General features: G+C 33.7%; 1 protein-coding gene across 14 annotated transcripts in view; it reads right to left on the reverse strand.

Moving 5' to 3' along the window:
* LOC106668733 (heterogeneous nuclear ribonucleoprotein L) overlaps positions 1–22,990 on the reverse strand; it is a 74,397-nt gene that overhangs the window by 8,197 nt on the left and 43,210 nt on the right. For 7 of the 14 annotated variants that reach the window (XM_014397723.2, XM_014397735.2, XM_014397727.2 and 4 more), the window contains 2 exons: positions 9,328–9,394; positions 1,864–1,965 (listed from right to left, as the gene is read on the reverse strand). In XM_014397723.2, the coding sequence (XP_014253209.1) occupies positions 1,864–1,965; positions 9,328–9,394 (169 nt within the window). The remainder of the gene's footprint in view (positions 1–1,863; positions 1,966–9,327; positions 9,395–22,990) is intronic. The other 7 variants (XM_014397730.2, XM_014397733.2, XM_014397732.2 and 4 more) reach the window with 1 other exon arrangement.

Genomic DNA, 22,990 nt, shown 5'->3' on the forward strand with positions numbered 1-22,990 from the left:
GGTTCCGTTGTAGAGGATTCAAAATGCACAGAAATCATATTTACCGGGAATGCAAAAATTGTCCGTTAACAAGGGCTTCACTGTATAAATATTCTAACTCTTATTTTTCTGAATGTTGTTTCTTATCCTCTATTTTCCATTTTTAACAGAAGCAATTATAAAAAGGTCAATCTGTATATTATTGTCTGGTTCTTGATATGCTAACGTGTAGAAGAATATGAAGGGTACTGGGGAAAAACTGAAAACACCTTTTACTGAAATCTAAATTTAAACAGGTTTGGGCGACGACTAGTATTTTTTTAAAGGTTCATCGAATTTGAAAGTGTTTTCTGACTTGAAAGGTAAAATGTAGGTTCATATTTAATTTTAAATATATAACCCACAGACGGTTTCAAAAAGACCAAGGGTAACATCAAAAAACTTTAATATAATAATGTAAAAATGTATTATTTGAATAAAGAATCTGATATATACAAGTTATTGTCTGTTACAAACATTTCATTCTTAACTTTCTCAAAAGAGTTTTCTTAATTTTTCATCGAGGAGGAAACGTCATCATCCTCCTTAAAATCAGATAATAAAATTTAATTTAAATCTACGAAAATGTGTGTGGAGAAAATATCAATAAAATGGCTAATGCATCAGCAATGATCGACACGGTGCAAACAATAAAATGAATACGAACCTTTAACTTAGAATTTTTTTTTTTTCTTTTTTCAAGAAAACAGGTTTCATCGATCATGTTTGAAATTAACAGGATAATGAATATTACGTTGTAAGCAGTGAAGCCCTATGAGTTTTTCTCGGCCGACTATGGCTTCTGGTCGCATAAATAATTACACAAATTCAACTGAATGAGTGACTGTTGAGAGAAGAAAAAAAGAAGTAAGACAAAGGGGAGAGAGGCATGGCTTCTTTGTCGAGATTTCATCAGGCCCTATTGTTCAAGCTTCAATTTCATTCTTTATAGTCGTTCTTTCTGAAGAGTTAACTCGATCGTGAGCGGAAAGACTTTTCCGTTCAAAAGTATCTTTTGTCGGGTTGAATTTGATTACTAACTCCCTTTTTGCATCCTAAATAGGTGTAACGAAAATTCAATGACATACTCGCCATCCAATATATATAAAAAATCTTTCACTGAAGAAGTAGAAATCTTTCGTACTAATATTGAAAAAGACATCAAATTAAGGCTCTGAACATTTAATAATAAACGGTGACCACAACAGGGAGTTCTCCTGAACTGTTAATTATATAACTACTGCATTTAGTATGGTTTCCTCAATACAGCTTTTAATAGCAAATATGTAGTTCTACTACTTACGGATTTAGTTTTAGTGCAATAGATATGGTAACAACACCCTTGGGCAAAAATATTTTTTAATTTTTTCTCTATCATCCGTTTACCGACTTTTACTACAATCAAAATAGGATCTTCAAGGGTAAAGTACACACGTACAAGCACACGCACACACAAATGTACATGTGTATTATTAATATAAGTTATAAATAATATTTCTAAATAAATGTAACAATTACAAAGTAAACAAAGTAACAATGAACATTAACAAAGTACTTCTACTAGTAAAAAAAGCCGTTATTTTATGTATAAGGAAAGAAAACTAAAAACGGTAAACTACTATTGTACCTTGACGTTAAGGAAATAACTACCAAAATCGTACAAATACTTAATCTGGAAGTATCTACAAGACCTCCAGATACGAATTTATTCAAATTTCTAAAAAAAGAAGAAGGCATGAGAGAAGGCATTGTGAGGATATTAGGACAAAGTAAGACGTTTGTCAGTGGGGTGCATATGGAAATGTGCAAAGATAAGGAGAGTGAAAGGAGACAAAGGTTTCTCACCCCTTGGGCGATAGTTCCAACAGGGAAGGTGGAACGGTAATGTTTGAGGAAGGAAAGGAGTAGAATCTGGATCTTCCTCCAAATGCCTTGCCAACTCGGCATCTGCGAACAAATATCAACAAGGGTGTCTAGCAATTAAAACAAACATTTGATATTGCCTGACTCGCTCAAACAAAACAGAAACATTGTAACATCAATTATCGAACATCAATTATTAAATACTATTACAATAAATTTATTTGTCCATATGATAAAAAGTGCGAATTGGAATAAATATATGTGCTTTAATATGCTTTTGCTTTGTACTCGTTTGCATAACTGCAGATGTATAATTCTTCGCTTTTCTTTACCACATATTTATACATTTCTATAATAATATATATTATATAAGAATTTAATACGTACTACATTTTGAACAACATACATAAATATGTGATACATATATTAAGAACTTTTTGTTATTGGTCACAGTGATCGACAAAATAAAACGTTTCTTCTATTTAAATTATCCCAGGACCATCACAAAGGTTTCAATGATAATTTGAAAGTCAAATCCAATAATCGAACAAATACAAGGGGCATTCCGTAGTGAACTTTATACGAAAAATGACTTTATAAAAAATTCCATAAATCAAGAAAATTAAGTAAATTTTACTTTAGCTGCCGATTCAGGTCGGTCGATAAATATCGGCGTCTGTGATTGGTGTGAAAGGGAAATGTTGATGGGGTGAAAGGTCTGGAAATGGACCAAGTATCCAATCGGGTTTTGGAAGTCCTGGACACCCAGGCGTATAAAGGAATCTCTTGTTAGAAAGTTCTTTGACGTCCCCGACCAAAAACACTTCTATAAATCGTGAATCAGATCAAGAATAGTATTATGTAAGTCAAAAAGTCGCCATTTAGTGGTAAATCAAAAAAGATGTGGCTCCAACAACTGAAATAATCGAAAAAGTTTTCTTCTTACAATATTTCCAGTACGAGGAACACAACTGGCTGCTATGATCCTCGCGTTAAGTTTCCCAGTCAATAGTTGTTACATATAACTAATACTCATTATTGTCCCAGTTAAAAGGTGCCATTAACTAATACAGCTCTCTGAAGAAAGGTTTTAATATTTAATGAACTTCTGAAATTATTATACTACCGAAAATGAAAAAAAAATAACATGAATATTAAAGGTTTTCTTTAAATTAAAATTAAAATGATCCCAAAGCCCCATAAAAAATTTAAGCTCCCTATCATCTTATCCTCCTATTAGTTTGTTACCCGTTCCTTACAAATTTTCGAAAAATTAATTCACAAAAGAATTATCGCTATTTCTACTACGAACAAAATCTTACCAGACTATCTGCTTGACTTTCGAACCCATCCTTCCACTACCCACCAACTTCACTGGGTTACAGATTTCTTTACTTCATGTCTTGAGCAGAAACTGTACGAGACTGGATTGTTTTTATGTTCTTCAGGCCTCCGAGTAAGTATGGGATGTGGGACTATTATACAAATTTTAAACTATTTTTATCCCAGGCCTATTATCCGATAGTCACACCTTAAGAAAAGATCGCAGTGAAACAGGGATCGGAACTTCTGAGATGGAAGAAGTGTATGCAGGTGTGCCACAGGGGTCAATACTCGCTACACAAATTTTACTTCTGACATGCCCGCAAATGAGAATGCACTTACCGCCGCAGAGATGACACCGACATATTACCAAGTCACCCCTCTTCCACACGAACTTGACTTAATTTACAAAACCACATGTCAACAACTGAAAAATCAATCAATCTTTGGAAAATAAAGTTTAAAACGTCCAAGTCGCAACCTTACACTCCGTCGTGAGACTTGTCGTAGCACATACTTATACAATGAACCGGGTCTTCAATCCGACAAAGTTAACTATTTAGGAATTACAGTTGATATACGACTAAACTGGAATCCACACACAAGATTAAAACGGACACTTAACGAACGATTTAAAATGCTTTATTACCTACTAAATCGACGAACAAAATTATTATTAAAATCAAAACTTTCGATATACTCATACCACAAAAACCTATTTAGATGTACGCGTGCCAAGTTTATTGGCCTAATATTCCAATGTTCAAAGATTTGAAAGTTTTCAATTCAAGATTTACGACTAATGGTTTCTGCCCATTCCTATATAAACAATAACACACTTCAGAGAGATCTTTACATGCCAAATGTTTTTTTTTTTTTTCATCCATCAAAACATATTACAGACGTTTTCACAGTAAATTTATCACACGATTAACACGTATACGACTGAAAAGCATATGGATAAGAGACCTCTTGAATGATTAATATATTAATCCAGAGCGGCTGCCCAATGGGTAAAAAAAAAATAAATAAATAAATGAATTTAAAAAAAGTCATTCTTTGTACAATAAAAAAATAAATATTTAGCCTTTTTGGTAGAATAATAAATTGGAAGGACTTAATGTCAAAATATATTTTGGTCCATTTTAACAATTATTAACTTTGTTCGGCTAGTTAATAAAAAATGTTGATTAGACATTTACAAAAGCTATTAATGTAGGACTTGATTTTTAAATCATTATATTATGTATATCAGATTTCAATATAACATAAGAATAATAGCTCTTTTCAACTCAAACTCATTTTCTCCGGCTCACCCTACATTCGGGAAAAGCTCTCTGCTTCGAAAATCGAATGAGAGGAAACGATATCTACTCGGGGATCATCGCTCCGGCTACTATACATGAGATTATGCCCTTCATCTTGTCAAGCTATTTCCTCGCGGTTTGTTCCAAACGGAAATTAATAGGGAGCAAAAAAAAAAAAAAAAGGCGTACGGTCTGTGGTGGTCTGTGGTTTGTAGTTGACAATGTTTTCCTTCTCCCATTCTCTAACTCCCAGAGTAAAAACAATTAAAACCTAAAGTGTATATTATATTAGATTTTATAAATGCTGAAAGTGATAAATATGTTCGTTTTTCTTTCAAAACAAAAGAGGAAAGGGGCAATAATATTGTGAACAATCTCGAAATTAAATCAAAATGAGCAATTAATATTTTGAGTAAAATTTGAAAAATATCTCAGACAAGTCATAATTTAAAGTGCACTCTTTCGTTTCGTCCTTACTGCAAGCAGCCGTTTCGTGCCCCATTAATTGAAACGTGTACGCAAGTGAACATCTCCAACATTCTCATGTCGTGACGAACATTTTACAATAAAGACAATGCCACTTAACATTTAACAAAATTGACGGCTCAATACCTACGTTTTACATTGAGCGACAGACAGACAATTCAACCGGTTACCTTCAACCAGATCGATTTTCTTCGTGATTGGAACAAGCTAAAGATAAGGAAACACAGTTCCGTATTAAACACTAACTACACTGGTTATTTGAATCCAGTGTTATTACTACGAAATAAACCTCGGCACAAACAAAATAAAAACCGTGCCTGCAAGTCTATCTTACACATAGAAAAATGAGAGTTTCAGATGACAAAGTAAAAAACGTCGATTTTTATGTTATGAATGTGAGCGGTGTGAGAAGCGAAGAACTTTTGAATAATACGAGCTGTCACATAGATTTGTAACAAGGAGAGCGAATAGGAATCGAGTAGATACCTCACGATACCCTGTTCCGATTTTCAGAAGAAACAAAGGTACTTTTCTGTACATAGTTCGATGTCTTAAATGTATGGTGTATGGACAATGTATATACAAATTTATAGGCATGAATGTTAGGCCATAGGCAGAACAATGAATACAATCGCTCTTCAATTAGAATAGTTGTATTGTTTGTGTTTGTGATTCGAAGGTAGGTAAACGCCCTACAGTACCAGGTACCCACTAGAAAGATTGAATTTAAGAATAAGTATGAATGTGAAACCATAGCTCCATTTCGGTGGGTCACAAGGCAGGACAGTGGACGCCTGACCCCCGATTGCCAACAACCGAGTACGCAATTCCTGTCAACAGCGACTGTATTATAAATTTGTAGCATTAGTATTTTACTCAAATTTAAGAAGCATTACCAGTCGACCACAATACAGTTTTATGCCATTTAACTTTCCGTTTGAAACTCAAAAGATATAAACTTGGTAACATTAGCAAGGCAGAAATAATGAGGGGAACTACTAGGAAAGATTTTTTGACAAAACTTTCGACCCGATGTGTGTGTAAAAATTCAATTTCACTTTCTTGTAGGTTTTTGTATTTTTAGTAAAAAATCTAAGAGACACCATCATAACGGGAATATATATTTTTATCTTTTCACGGTGATGTTTCCATTCCGTAGGAAGAGCAGAAGATAAGCGGAGTAACTCGACGGCCCTTTCCGCAATAAAGCTATTCTGCCCCCTCTCTCAAGTAAAGATAACATTCTAACAAGAGATTTTTCTATAATATATACAATAAAAAGTACAACATTTGTTGGTACAAACTCTTACGAAATGTAAAGTTAAATTTAGGAACATAACTAAGTTTAAGTAACATCAGTCACTGTGTCAAGTAGATTTAGTGAAATAATTCTCATTGTTCGGATAACAACATAAACCACTTAATATTTTTAGCTAATTATATGTTACATTACTGAGGACATATAAGGGACATATCATAAATATACTTTCAGTGTAAATAAAATTGAAAAGTATTTCATCAAATGTAAAACCATATTATACTATTTTATTTTTAATGACAAACAAGAAATTACCGACAAAACTGTTGTTGACAAAATGTTAAAATTACATTATTTTAAGGAAACGTTTTAAATTGCTTTAGAACTGGACTATATTCGTGGATTGTCAAATTAACCAATTTTAAAATAGGTTTAATAGGCTTCAGATACCTGACTATTAATTTTTAAATAAAAATGTCTAAATCAACTTAAAGCCATTCGCTTTTTTATTTTGTAATCGAAGAGGGTAAAGTATTGCATATGACAGTCACAGGATCTGACTGTATTATGACTATTTCTATTTAGCACATGCCGTGTTTTCTTTGTACATATGGGAAGAGTCAATTCAAAGTGAGACAGAAGGGTCCAAGCGAATGGATGCTGTTTTCCACCAAGATAACGTCCCCCTCACGTCCATCACACCTGACAAACATCATCAGGACACGTCTACGCGATAGTACGCGTATCCTATATCCTAAACGATATCGCGTTTTTGTTAGTATTCTTTGCATTTCGAAAAAGATCCCATCCTAATTTAGATTTTTTTACACGTGGTTTTGGTGATATTAATAAGCTTTTTCGACATTATAATTAAAATAACCAAAACCATATCCCATTCTAATGCCTAAATAAATAACTTGGACGATAATCTGCACTAGTTAGATTTCTTACGGCTTAGCCAAAATGATGCATCATTTTTTTTTCCTAATGTGAAGTTTTTCCCTAAATATGTTTCTATTTAAATAGTGAAAATGAATTTAATTTAACTGTAATTTGTAAATAGTGTGCGTTTCATAGGATAAATTTTTCTATATTAATATTTTCTAAATTAGGACTCGGGGGTACATGTGTGTTTTAGTTAAAAAAGAGTTTTGACACAGTGATCAAAAATGATTTTCAAACGTCAGGAAACGTCATTCAAAAACCTTTTTAGCCACCGCCAGTTTAGAAAAGCTGCTATTCGTACAGCCGGCCGATTATGAATGAAGATGATCTCCACCACGCCTCTTAGCGATTGATTTAAAAATAATTTATTTCTCAACATTTTCAGTTATAGAAATTAATTCTGAGATTACACTGTCTCCAATGCTTAAACCTACTTGGGCATTAACGCGATCGTCGCATTGAGTTAAATGTGTTGTCTGTTCGTTATTCTATTAAGATAGTACGAATACCCATGAACAATTAAACGTTTTTATATGCTAAATGCGCTAACTTGTTCATAGGTTTGCTAATAAGTTTTATGAGGTGCTTTTTTTTTGTGATAACTAATAGATTTTTTAAAAACCAAGGATTTTACGGAATAGCACATTTTTGGAGTAAGACTTCTTGATTTTTATCAAAACTAGCAGTGCTTGCGTGAGTATCTTTAATATTTGAAATTAACAGCAGGTAATATACAAAAGCTTTGGGCATTGGCAACAGGCAGCTATGTTCCTTATTTTACAGCAACTGTATTGCATGAGTTGTTCAATTTTTTCACGTCAACAAAGGATGAAAATAATTAACTTATACGATAAAAACAAATAACTTAGAATTTTAGATCCTTTACAATAAATAAACCTATTATCCAAAAATACAACAACATTTACAAATATTTTCAAAAACAACTCATGTATAAACGTCTATCGGCACTAACTATTGAATGAAGTCGTAGCTACAAAGAAAATTAGCTCTAGATATCACAAATTTTAAAAAAATCTAGTCCTTATGTATGAGAATCGAATGCTCAATTCGATCGAAGTCTCAAAACGCTTTCTTCCCAGCGAAACCTATATCTATTGAGCTGACGCCCCCTTAAATGCTGCGTATGTTACAAGGTATACTTGTGTAAGAAATAAACAAGTTTTACGGAGGGCGTATTAAAGCAACGTTATGAGATACGACAAAATGATTTATTTATAGAAAACGGCCTCGACAAGCATTTCAGAGGACTCAGAAGTTCCCCTTTGTAGTAGTCGACGACCTGCCAACAGACCAAATTTAGAACGGGGAGATAAAAGGCGCTTGAAAAACATTACAACCGGATATAAGCCATTTAGACATTAAATGATGCTCAGTCTTTTAAACGATGGATCAAGCAATGTTATAACAACTTTTAAGAGATGTGTATATTAGATATAATTTACACTAAATATAAATCCGTCGGCGTAAAATTATTGGCCCAAGCGACTGATGATTCACTCAAACACTCAACCAGAGACCGAAAAAATATACGCCTGGCTAAGGCACATATATTTTATTTTTTCGTAGAATTATATTTGTTGTAATTTGTGATGCTCAATCATTTGAGAGAAAGACAAAATAATCCTAATTTTTCTTACTTCCATAACGGAGGTAAAAAAGTGAAGAAGGAAATCAATTGGTTAATGAAACTTTAATAAAACTGATGTTTCAATAATAAAAATGTTCAAATCCTATGCTGAAACTATTAACAAAAAACCAACAATTATGGGGAAAATCTAATGTAATGTTTTATCTGCGCGTTGTAACTGGTGAAAAAAGGTTACCTTTTTAAACCTTTGTTTCAGAGGAAAATTCAACCACGAGGCTTATTAAACGTTTGGTCCAATAGAAAAATTAAAAACACTGTATTTCCCTTAAAGTAAATAGATGAGTGATCAATCGGGATTAACGCTGTCACCTAAAGCCGGAATCGATTTAGGATACTTGTCTCATCCCTGAGAGGTGTGCCCCTGGACTTTGGGGTTAGAGGTGGATTTTTTTTAATTAAAAGAGAAACAAATAATAAAAAAATAAATAACAAATTAAATAAGCGAGAGAGAGACTTACCCATTCCGCTTGGGTTCGTGTAATCCCAACTATCCATGTCGTTCTTGTAGACATTCAGTTTAGTCGGCTGAAAAAAGAATACACAGTACGTTAATTTCCTAGTTAATTTCTTTAACATAACTTTAAAAAATACAAGTAATTATTATGCTATTTTGTATCAACCCAACCTACCATATCTTTCACTATGCTCTTCAATATAAATTAAAAAAGTAGAAAATAAACTGATCAGAAAAATTATGAAGGTACATAGATGAGTTACAGAAAAATACAACTTGCGTTGTAATTTAACTTCTGCCGAAAATGGATAATGTAAAAGTGATAAAATGGAAAAATCATTTTCGTCGTGCGATACAATTTTTGTTTTCCGTAATTGCATTTTATGCAAACGAAACTCTTACCATTTGGTTTGTATAAACAAACCTGCACAACAGACGAGCTATTTGAAGTAAAAATGATAAACATGAGGTGAAAATTTAATTTGCAACTTTATTATTGTTCTTAATAACAGCTGTTCCTCACGAATAAAAATCAAAAAATTAATGACAAAATTCCGACTAGAAATTTATAAAATAAAAAATACAATTCTAACTCTCAAGCACATAATAAAAATGTTTAAGATTCGCCGAGTAATTACACGTCGGCTTATTTTTAAATGTTATAAATTTCTTAAGAGATTAAAAACAATTATATTTCATTTATAAAATTTTCCAGTATTCTATTGACTCCTGAAGGGATTCAAGCTTAATGCATCAATAAGTTTAAAAAATTTACGAAACTACTAAAAAAATTAAGTTCAATGAAAAATTTAAGGCGAGATATATGTGAATTTTTTTTTTTCAAAATTATCTACGACGGCCATTATAACCTAACACGGAATTTGATAGGATAATTTGGAAAATGTGAAAAACAAAGAACGGCTTCGGACGGTTCAGTAAATAAAATAAATAAAACTTTAAACTAATAGTTACCTGAGAATGAGTTAATTATGTCTAACCGCGTATGTATATCTGTATAGTTTCACACGTGTTGATAACTAATATCGCTTTAATCTAAATAATGACCGGGTAGCCTGAGAAAAATAAAAGAGGTACAAAAGTGCTAAACAGCTGAACGGCAAAACCCAGTGTTTAACCCTTGCTACGCTACAAATGGCACTCCGATCGAGAAAAAAAAAACAACTCCATATATTCAATAGATAAATGATAGAGTGCAATCTATCAGAAACGGGAGGTCGTAAAAGCTCAGATTGATCAATCGTCTCGGTTTTATTTGTCAATTTGGAAAAGTTCTTGTAAACCGTAAAATAATTTTGAAATTAATTACATCAACGATTAAGATAGCTTTGCAACATACGCGTTAAATAGGATGGACACAAGCTTTGAGATATTTTTAAAATAAGTGAATGAGGCTTTAAAAAAATAACCCTCAAAATAAAACAATAGGAGGAATTTTGTCTAGGTCTTATTTTATACAGTTAAATAAATTTGCGGAAGGAATAACGGAACAACGATTGAATAATTTTATATTTTTAAATGGTTAATATTAATTATATTGAGATTGCAATAATGTAGGAATAAAAGAAATTAATAAAACGGAGTTTGATTTACCAATCTGGGCCGTTAAAAACCTTGAGATGTAATTCATCGGGTAAGAATTTATCCATTGTGGCGAACAACACTACAACACGAATCCAATTTTCAATTTCGATCCATGTTTTTACTTTTTTTCTACATTTTAGATGTGTATTAAGGGTACTAGAACTTCAGTCATCCCGTTTACCTAATTTAGTAGAAGTAATTAGAAAGAAAATTCTTTTGTTTCATGATTGGGATTGTTGGACGAGGAAAGTAGGTGATGACAGTTTTAGGTTCTGTGGGGCAAAAATGGTTTTCATCTAAAAGATAAAAAGTCAAAAATTTATCAAAAGGAACAGAGTAATAGGTGCTAGAAGGACAGTATCATAACATGTATAGACAACTAAGACTGAATTTTTTATTGGAAAAGAAAATATATTCCACTTTTTGGGTCGTTGTGAATAACGAGGAAATTTTGTTTAACTTCCGAACATTTATCGGATGTATCCGTAGTTCTAAACGGGACCCATTGTTTAAATTTAATAAAAGAAAAGGAAGCTAAAGTCAGTAAGCAAAAAAAGTAAGTAATGTATTTAATCAAGTAATGACTAATCTAATCACGAATGTATTTTTCTTTTATTATTTTGTATTAGCATATTTTGTGATAATCCCCTTGGATTTTATTTTCTTACAGGTTTTTTTTTTACTCAAGAGAAATTAAATTTTATTTTCCCTTTTGGTATTAGTTAGGTTATTTAAATGTTTAATCACTACAATTTTTCCGTTATATCTTCTCTTGGATTCTTGTCATATCTCAAATGGATGTTAACTCCTGACAGACAAGCCCGGCTATTGTCATTTTTGATACTTTTATTATTAATACTTTTGGATTTGTTTATAATTTTGTAAATAAATGTATCTATCAACATAACAGAAAGTTAAAAGGTTTAAGGTAACTTACTCTACAGCCTACTATCCGCCATACGTAAAATTCATATATCATTTTACCGATTTATAATTAATGCATAGTAATAACAAAAAACTTTAAACAACTAGAGTACTAATGCCGGCTTGTATTGTGCAAATTAACAAAAATTGGCCAAGATCAAAAGAATTTAGAAACTGAAGAAAACAGCATGGAGCTTATTTCACTCGTGATATACGGTTTCGGTACGGTGGCAACAATTTAGCTTAATCCTAACAAAATATAGCACATAACAGGGGGACTATCTCTCGCATTATTTCACTCCGTGATATCAACAGGCTTGGCCAATAGCCTTAAATTCCGTTAAGAAACCCAACGAAAAGTTGTTTAACATCCAAAAACATTATTGACCACCCAGTCAGCATAAAAAGCCTGTATATCTTCAACTCTTGCAAGACAGCGAATTAAACAGATTAATGATTTTTTTGCGGTTATTTATTACTTCCTTGGGCTAATAAATTCTGAACTTTTTATTTACAGCCAGGGCAATTTTGTATGAAAAATATCTGATGAAAACCATTTCAACTTTTTTCGTTACATTTATTCGTTATCTATTATAATAAAACGTACTTAAAATGTATACCAATTGTTCTATTTTTTAAATGCTTATGTTATAAATTGAAGCAAACGATCGGCGACGGGAAAATAAACCGACTAAACACGCAAACGAGTCCTAAAATACAGGAAATTTTTCAACTCACAGAATTCCTTCACTCTAGTGCAGTTCCAAATTTCCGGTTTAAAAAATTAAAAAAATTTAAAGATCGAAATTGTAAACAATACAGGCAGAAACTTATAAATCTGAGGTATATATAAAGTCGAAGATACCTCGACTAAACATCCATTGAACCGTAGGCCTTTAGTTTCCATCAATTATAGTCTCATTCTCGGTTTCTTTAGCTCTATTTTTGTTTTGAAGGAACAAAGCGATTCGACGAAAAAATGCTTATGATAATTACTTCCGACCTATTTAACCACCAGTTTGATGGTTGCAATAGTTGGCACCAGTTGCTTATTTATGCAATAGGGAGGGTTTGTTCGACTTGCTTTATGATTTTAAATTCAAAGTTCATTACTGCTGTTTATACAGGTGCAAAATAAATTTTATAGTTGGCATATGTATTCTTAAGACAAGATTATCAATGGTTTAATGAGGATTGCCAATTGAAAATTGAACACCAGGGTAACAGGATAATGGAATGGGAAGGGTAGCCCTAGAAGGACCTAGATTAGCGTCGGAGCAGTCGATAGTAAAATGGACCGACAGTTTGATGGCCATGTAAAGCGCTTTAATTCCGACTGACTTTGAAGGATAGAGCAAGACTCGGAACGTACATCAGTCAAGTCGAATGGTCGAAACCCGGATCCCCTGGTTGAAAAGATACGAGGATAAGGGGAATCATTAGAGAGCAAAATTTTCAAACATTTGTTAATCTAATTGTTCTACTTTATCGAACATTACTGATACATAAAAATAAGTCAATTACATATTTAATTTGCTCAGATCCCGATAAATTTCCGGCTTGTCTTCCCCTAGCCATTAATGTCCCGGAATGTTAAACGCGTTAAATATCAAAAGCATGACATTGATTTTATTCTTGACCGTTTTAATTATAGGATTTTAGGCGGGAGTCGATAAATAATTGATTTCGAGCCCAGCTGTGTCGAAGAAACACCTCATTATGGAATAGTATAAAATTGTCGCAAATCGATCAGTGGCCATTTTGAATATTTAATTGCACGTGTTAATTTTTAATTGTACTTTTGCGGTTACCAATGTTACTGACAACGGTTAAAACAGAAATGTGCCCAGTTATTTTTGTTTATAGTAAATGAATATGCGTGAAATAGTTCATTTGTTTTATTGTGAACGAATTTAAACAAAACAAAAGAGAATCCTTAAGACGTTCGATCAAACCCTCTCAAAATAGAACATGCACCAGTAAGTCGATGACCGTTCCCCTTTGATCTCGCCCGGGAACAAAATTAGTTCTTTCTCTCTTACTGCAGAGTGGATTGCGCCATGTGTAGAGGGATGCCTCCTGAAAGAGCTTCCCATCTCGCAAAAAGAGATGGAACAGTTTCAGTTCGGCCAGTTGAATTACGATTTCTATCTTATTGCGCCTCGTTGTTGTTTTTTCTCTCCCGCCCTCCAAATTCTGGAGTAACCCACGTTCAAAATCTGGTTGAACTATTGACGCAAGCATCGATGGAATGTCGTCGCCGTTTCGAAAAGAGTTGGTGGCATTCACAGGTGCAAACAGATGATTACATCGTTCAAAAAATTAAATATTTAACTTTGGAAGATATATGGTAAAATGCAAATCGACATCTAGTTAACATTAATGTTCGATCGTGACAAAAATTGAGTCCAATTTAGGTAAAATCGGCCATTAAAATGCTATTGTAAGGAATATTGAAATGAATCAGCATTCACGCCGTTGGCATGATTTACACATCTATTTCTAGGTTACTCTTAGTTACGAGAGATGATGCGTAAAATCGGCACCTGGAAGTCGAAAGGCATTGGAAAAAAATGATAGAGCCAGGTGGAGAGAAATAACGAACTGAAAATATCTGGCAGGCGTTCCATTCAGCTTCCTTGTACAATAAATTCCGTCGTTTTGAAGAGAGCGAAAGAGGAGCGCAAATCGCTGCACATTTGTTGCAATGCATCACTGTTTTTCCCTCATACTTTTGCCCTAGCGAAAATCGGTTGAAAATGAAGCAAACGTGACTAATTCGAGTATATAAACTACATATGTAGTTTCAACAACAGAGACAACACAGGAAATTAGGAAATTGTGAAACGCGTTCAATGATTGAATAGGCACAATATAGTATGGCATCGAAATGGAAGCAAAACTTTTTATGAGTTGTTTTATCACATGTTTGAAAAATTGAATAAAACAATAATTGGCGGTTCTACAATAATTAAACTGCTCAGGAAGGAATATCAGGAACATAACATCATTTCAATTGGTGTTCACTTCTAGATGCTCGCTGCACCATATTCTCCTGAGTTGCTGCAAATCGTCTCAATGGGGCATACAATGTAAGGCCAACTTCCCACAAACTATTTTGAATCGTTTGTGTTGATAAAGGCCTAGCCGAAACATTTTGTATTCATTTAGGATCTGGCGTGCACTATGGAAAGGGTACCGTCTTACAGCAACATCAAATTTCTGTCCTCTCTTAGCGTCATAATGGGCTGAGATCCACTACCAGCCTCCTATCTGCACTTCAAGTCTCTCGGAATCGGGCTAAAGCCCGGGAGACCACGCTTTAAGGAACGCCAACTACCTCTGCGATATCCACTTGCCTGTGACCTCAATGACTCATTCTCACAATAACATTGCGAACTTCAGGTTTCAAGATGATGCATTTCCTTGGTTAAAGAGAATACAACTGGATTAAAACGGAGAAAAGACAAGAAAATGTATTTGTTTACAAAATAGTAATCTTCATGTTTAATATTCTTAAATAAATCCGTTATTAAAAATAAACATTTGTTTGTTTTTGGTTTGAATTTTCTATTTTCTTTTATCCAACTAGCAAGAATATATCGGTTGATTTGATTAAAATTAATTGAATAAGGATAAATTACAAATATCCCTATTCATTTTTGAGCAGTTTAGTTTCTCAATCGGCCAGGGTCCAAAAACATCAAAGAGTATTCTTCAAGTAACGTAAATATGGAAAAGGTTCAGGTCTGATAACGAATTGTTTTTGTCGATTTAAGCGACGGAACACTACTTTTCGATTAATATAGAACCGTTGTGGTAGGGACTTCAAGATGATGAACCCGTAGCTTGGTCATCAATATCGTATGACCAACCCCGCTGAAGATGGCGAAATGTGAAGGACAAACCTGCCTGGAAAAAGCCACGCTTTTCTATGAGAGGATGGCAAAAACCAACCGCTTCTAATTACTATTACAAAAGAATGGAGAAGAAAAGAACTAGTTAATAATTTGTATTTTGAATGTTAGCACAGTCTTAAAAAAAGTTGATATGCTAAAACACCAAAATAAACAAAAACGCCATTTGCTGTAATGATGTCCGAACTAACATCCATAAACGGGCTTTATCTCGTCTAGAGAACTTGAGAAAAAGAGAATTCCCTTAATTAAATTTACCTCAACTCCCTAAGTAGCTTTGCTCACGAACCGTTAGGGCAGGGGATTATTTGTCCAGACATAGAAGAACGTTTTATTGTAACCCAAGAAATCTCCCTCCATACCAAATCAAATTCCCCTGAATTGTTGCCGCTTTGTGATGTTGTAAGCACAAAATTTTACGTACATGGTTGTTTTTCTTTAAACATTCCTTGTGGCCGATTATACCTTGAATAAATAATAAAAAATAATGTTATTTCTACACATGCTCTTTCATGTTTTTATTTTACTACCAACAAAAATAGAAATTATATCAAGGCAGTATTCGATTTCACTCATTCCGCAGTATATTTTTCAAATAACAATGGATTTTGTGGGTTTATGGAAATAAACCCTGCCCGGGCGAGAGGTCATGGCAATGCAAATTCCCTGTGTCTACTGGATATCCAATCCTGAAAACGAATTGGAACAATTTATGTCGGCTTCGATACGAAAACTCATTACTTTTTCTAATTTTCCTCCACAATGGTTCATGGAGATAAACGGATTGAGAGATTTGTCATGAATCGTAAAAATATTTATTTGTTATATTTTATTAAATATTGTACTAACTTGACTAATATTATATAATGCCAACAATGGAATAAGACTGAAAAATATTTCTATCGACTGCTTTGTTAAGCCCACAATAATACAGATCGAATAAACGATTTTCTTAGAACTTGTACAATAGACGTACATATAAGTCGAAGCTTGATGAGTGATCACATAAAAAACAGTAATGCGTTGTAGAAGTCTAATTCCCTGGTCAAACGGACAACGTTATTTCTTGGTTCATCTAACTGGAAAGGATTCAGATACAAAAGGAAATAAACTGAAGATGGCATTGCGGGGCACTGACTTCATAAATGTGATGGTTTACTGTCTTGTAGCCATAGACGGCTGAACAAGCATTTTCCAAATCTCTTGTTTTCATCTAAAATCACAGTTGGTATGTTTTGCTGTTTCAATCTATGATGTATCAATGCTACTAATCATAGTACTATTTGTTTTTAAAGAAATTTATCCAAAATGCTAAGCAAAGAAAAGTCTAAGTTTCTCATCCATTAAACTCATATTTATTCTGTAAATGCAATTGTTCCTTTCTATGATATCAATTTTCACATAACGTAATGTGACATCCAGCATCTATGAAATCTCAGGTTTAAGTAGGAATTCGTTAAATCAAATCTACGGAATCCCAATAGAGATTATTCATTGTTACCAAAGGTTGCCACAAATTGTGTTTGCAAATTTACCAAAAGTCAACCTCAATGAGGCAATGTAAGGAAAGTATTGCATCAATTATTGCCAGCAACTTTTGTATTAATGTAGGTTAGTCCTTTCTGAAGGAGGTGGTGAAGAGGTTTAAATCTTTGAATAGTTTTTATTTTAAAAGGTTGTCCGCAACAACAAAGCGTTAAAACCTTATATAATTAAAAATGAATATCCGTACAAAGCTTTTTAAAAAGCTTCTGAATGATTAATTTGCCTAATTTAACTATATTCCAGGTTCGATTGAGGGCTCACAATTTATTTGTAATTTATTGCAGAAAAACTGCAATTTCAGATTTATGTGGAGAGGAAGGGATTTGTAAATCGAAAATGACAATTTCTCGAGTGTTTTATTGTACGGTATAAGAGATTGAAGTTCCCGCAGATCTTTCCACTTACTCGCGTTCCACCTCCATCGAAATTTGGGAAATTGGACCGACTTTTGCTCGTATGATCGATTTGGCGATATGAAGGCCGAACGTTCGTGAGCTCCGCCGACAGATAGGTTGATTACGTGAACCGGCATTTATCACACGAAACACGCGAATTAGATTCACGAAAATAAACTTTTTTTGTATCTATCGCCTACAACAATCGATCAATCCATTTAAAGGCAGGGTCTCAGGTTCTCTCAGTTATGAACATAATTTTCTGATGCAATATGATTTTCGTTCTCGAGTCTATTTCATTTCTAAATTTCTGTACATTACTGAATGCTTTTTTAATAGTATTAAACATAAAACAAATGTATTTATCCTTTTTTTTCACAATTTAATACCCTTTGGTAATTTGGTGTATCATGGCGTTAAACGCGCAACCTCCTTGAAGTCCCAAAGGAGACCAAACCACTTTCGCTGGAGGTGATCAATGAAAGCAAGCACCGCTACAACTGATGGCATTTAACTAAAGCAACCAACATTTCCTGTTCGGATCCCCGATTTGTCAAGAGGAAATCGGAAATAAAATTCGCCCAACCCAGCGAACTGCCGGAATCTGGCACTTACTTAATTTAAACGGCGCTGGTCTAAAACAGAATGATTTCGAGTAGTTTCATAATTACCCAAACCTGATAGTCACGGATTGTTAATCGACACAGTACAGTTGCAGAAGACACTACGACCACTTTCAAAGGGAGACATTTTAAGAATGTCCCACTCTTTTATCCTATTTTTGCCTCACCCCACGCCAGAATTGTATAAAACAGTCTGCCTGGGAAAAAAAGAGACTCCAGGATATCTATCCAACAATCTTTGAATTAAAACATTCGGACCCGGTTGGTACGAAGAATAATTTTGTCATTTTGGTATATATAATTGGCCATTTCATTAATTCATGAATTTTGTCCAAGTTACGAGTAACAATTAAATTTGTTAAATCCATTTTATTTCGTGGTCTGATTGACCAAATAGCTTCTTTCGATTAATTAATCTTTTTATGTAAGGTATTGTTTTAAATGAAAAAGTTAGTGTCGCGAGCGGGATTCGAACCCACGACCTTCGGATCAATCACACTGCTGCTCTAACCATTTCTTCGTGACTTCGAAAAAAAAAATGGGATGAAAAATGGCAAAAAGGGATAAAATTCGTCCAAGTGGTCCAAAGTCACGATATCTCAATTGGTTAGATCAGCGGCGTATTGAGCTGAAGGTCGTGGGTTCGAATCCCGCTCGTGACACTAACTTTTTCATTTCAACCAATACCTTACATAAAAAGACTAATTAATTACATTTGTTTTCATCATCTGGAAAGATGAAGTTAAACGTTTTAAATTGATAGGACGTTAGTTAGCAAGGTACATATATTCCAAACGCAACAGATCAGGGATGTAGAACCTACTACGATGAATAAATGTGGGTGTTTTAATAAATAAGACGCGGACAATATATTTCAAGCGGATCGCTTCTCCGAGTATTTCGTATTATAATTTGTTGAAGTACTGAGGAGCGGTCATGAATGAAATAATTTACAAGACACCTTTTTTTCAGCGTTCCGACCTTTAATCGACCATCTTCTTCAAAGCCTGGGTGAATTACAAAATATATTTTGTCTGGAAAAATTGTATTATTGCAATAATTCTTTCAGACGCTGGAGATGACCCCGAAAGGCCGAAACGCAGCAAAAAAAAATGGAAAAGGGGTTTTATTACATTTCTGACCGCCCCTCTTTTTTTCAACAAATTACTGAACAGCCCGGTTGCTTAATAACAAGCATTTCGTATTACATCAATTTTGTACATTAGGCATACATTCTGCTGTAAAACATGGTGTGGATGTAGTATCGAATCATTATTTTCTACTTGAATGTTACATCTATAAACGGCTATTTATTATTTAGATGCGAATAATTTGATAACAGCACACCAAATTCAAAGAAATGTCGATTTATTCGAATTATGTATATAATTGCTATTTGAGTTCAATAGCCGAGTAAAGTTTCGAGAACATTTTTCTTCAGAAGCGTACAATTAAGAAATCAATACCAGAAATTGATTGATGAGATATTTCATGTAAACATTTTCCGTCTTATAAAATCTTCCATAATATGTTCAACAAGTCGAAAATTTGTGATAGATTTATTTTCGAATGAATCGGCTAACCGGAGCGAATACTAACTTAGGCAGAACGGAGGCGTTTTTGTACATAGCTGAAGGCATGCCGAGATCGTGACTGGAAATGTAGATTGCGTTCGTCCAGAAGTTAGTTGGGTATTGGATCAAGATCAACGTGAGTTTGTATTGAACACAAATTTTACGGCAAGAAAAAGGAAAATGTTCCGGGGATTTGGGAAGAAATAATTGTTTTACTCTAGTTTTGATTAAATCCAAATTTAGTGGACCAATGATAACTGGGTATACCGAATGGGTCGGACAATTGGGACTGGATATATGGACGTTCCAACGAGCTGGTGCATTAAAGATAGATTACCGGCCCCACATATGTTGTTTGTCAGGCGAAAGCCGATAATGAAATAGTTAATGGGCCTTTCCTCTTCCGTTCTGGTGGGATTTGTCGTTTCGGAAATTACTAATGTCCTTTATGGCGAACGTATCCGCGCCAGTCTGGTTTAATTTTACAATGAGAATGACACATGGCATTATGCCAACGGCAATTGTGGCATATATTACATAAAACATTTTTTAATATCATTAATTGCCTATTACTTTGATGTTTTGAATAAGCAGTCAATTATTCTTAAATAGCCATTCATTGTACGGCAAGTAATGTAGAACGTTAAAATAATAATTCTAGAAACTAGAAACCAAGAAGCATTAGTGTTTTGTACAAAATAAGATGGGAGAGGATGAATCGCCGTTATGAATAGGTACTGTATAAATACGACCAACATTGCATTCGTCTTCTGATTGTTAATTATTAATTAACATTTTTACCGACGGAAAAAATCAACAATTTTTTGGCCAGTCCAATTGAATAGAATTTGCTACATTTTCTCTCCTTTCCGCCAGTGAATACTTATTTCACGGCTGAGAGAATTGAACATCCCACCCGGCACAGTCCTAATCTTAAAAAATAACGAAATTTTGGCGAAGAGAAAAGTTAATAAAGCGATGCATAATAAACTAAATAGAAACTCGGCGCTCATATTTTTGTGTGATCATTTAATATGTCAATGTCATATAGTTGCATAATAAAGAACAACGAATGTAATATATATTTCATTTTACTTCCCCTTCTCATAAAAAAATTTCATATAAAGACACAATAGAAGACAAAACGCTACGGCTTCTTATTCCCCAATATGAAAATCTTGTTCATACTTTATGCCGGTTTATTGTTTATTTGAAATCTACTTAGCTAGTGGGTCCTTCAAAAATACATTATTATTACTGTTGTGTCTCATAAACATTTTCTTCTCAATATTAAACAATTTATACGTTTTGTCTTTATGTTTGAAAACGACTAACGAATAAATTTTGATTTATATTCTTGGGTCTATAAAGGTACAAATAAAGCCAATGACAAATCTAATGGCCAGTTTGGACAATCTTACGACTTGTTGATACTTAATGGTACAAACTCATATCCCCAAAAATAGGCAAGACTATAATTCGAGCAGAACGATCGTTCACAAAAAACTGGGACATCACTAGTGCACATTGAGAAGGATATATTTTGTCTCTACAAATTATAAATAGATAAAATGAAATATAAAAAACAAGAAGACATCGCTAGATGTTGAATTAGTTCAAATTCTCTTATCAATCTACGCGGGGTTAGCTTGATCTTCGATCATCCTAATTTTCTCTGGATTTATCTGTCAGGAGCGTTTTGACATTTTGTCATTTTTAGAGGGAAGGGGACCAATTAGCTAATAAAATGGATGACTGTTTATCCATCCCAACTGTCTATCATAATATTTCGTTAATTTAGAACAACGTGAAATTGAATACAATGTAACGTCTGATCAATTCTCTAAAAACAGAGTTCAGCTTCAAATTGCATTTCAAATATAGTCAAGTTGAGGGAATTATCTGTGTGACGAGTTACACATCTTTCTTCCCTACAAAACATTCGAATTCCACAGCATATATTTATTACACCATTTTATAACTCGTGGCTTTTGGATTTACATTATGTAGGGTTTTTACAACAAATAATGGGCCTACAGTTCATTACACTGCATACGTGACGAATTATATTATGAGAATGATTATGTGCCAAGGGAATCTAACAATTCTGTGCTTATCACTCAATTCGGTAATAAATTAAAGGTGAGGTATTTACACATTGTAGATAATAAACGAAAGGATATTTTTTTAACTAATTTTGAATTATTTCAGAAAAATAAACTTTTCCATTAGAACTTCACTATGTCGTTAACGCCTATCAAATGAAAGGTCACTGTGACTGTCATCGGTTTCGACTAATAAACGGCCGAATCTAAAACAATAGCACACTCGAGAATTCGACAATGCAAATTTAAAGTCTATGAAATATCGATCGATAAGAATCTCTGAGGGTGAGGAGAAGTGGAGTGAAAGACCGTCAAGGGTTGCTCTCTAATTTAATGAGAAGGGCAAGCTCACTGCACTACAAAGTTGCTCACTAAATATTTCCTTCCTTCTGGCGCCTCAGTCCAATCAGCCCTCACCTATAATTCAACAAGGCTCACATACAATAACTTGATTGTGCCGGTCAAGTATGAATAATGAATTATACACTTACTATGATTTCCGCCTACAGTCGGTACACTCAGCACTATTATGACTAGGTAATATATATAGTTTTTGTTAATGAACAAATCAAGGCATTAAAATCATATACCATTGCCGAATCCTTTCATTAAAAATCTTTGCTGTTTTGATATCATTTTGGGTCAACAGGAACTACTTATCCGTTAAATACAAGAGTCTATATTTGGTTGTTGCCTGTTTGAAATTGATATAGCTAGAGATGAAATACAAATAGAATAGCAGATAAATTAGAGATAGGAAGTAGATCCGTGCGGAAATGCCGACGCTCGAGAAAGCTTGAACTAAGCCATACATTCAATTATGTTAAGCTTTTTCACTATCTTGCCTATCGAAACATCTTTAGTTACAAGAGGCTAAACTCTTTTAAAAATAGGTCGCAATCTTGCATTTCCAAAACAGAACATCTTTCTCTCGCTCAAACTTTTGTAAATACCAATGATTTATCTTCAGTTGGTTGGAAAA

This window comes from Cimex lectularius, unplaced genomic scaffold (genome assembly GCF_000648675.2).
Source record: "Cimex lectularius strain Harlan isolate CLEC.00 unplaced genomic scaffold, Clec_2.1 scaffold25, whole genome shotgun sequence".
NCBI classification, from domain to species: domain Eukaryota; kingdom Metazoa; phylum Arthropoda; class Insecta; order Hemiptera; family Cimicidae; genus Cimex; species Cimex lectularius.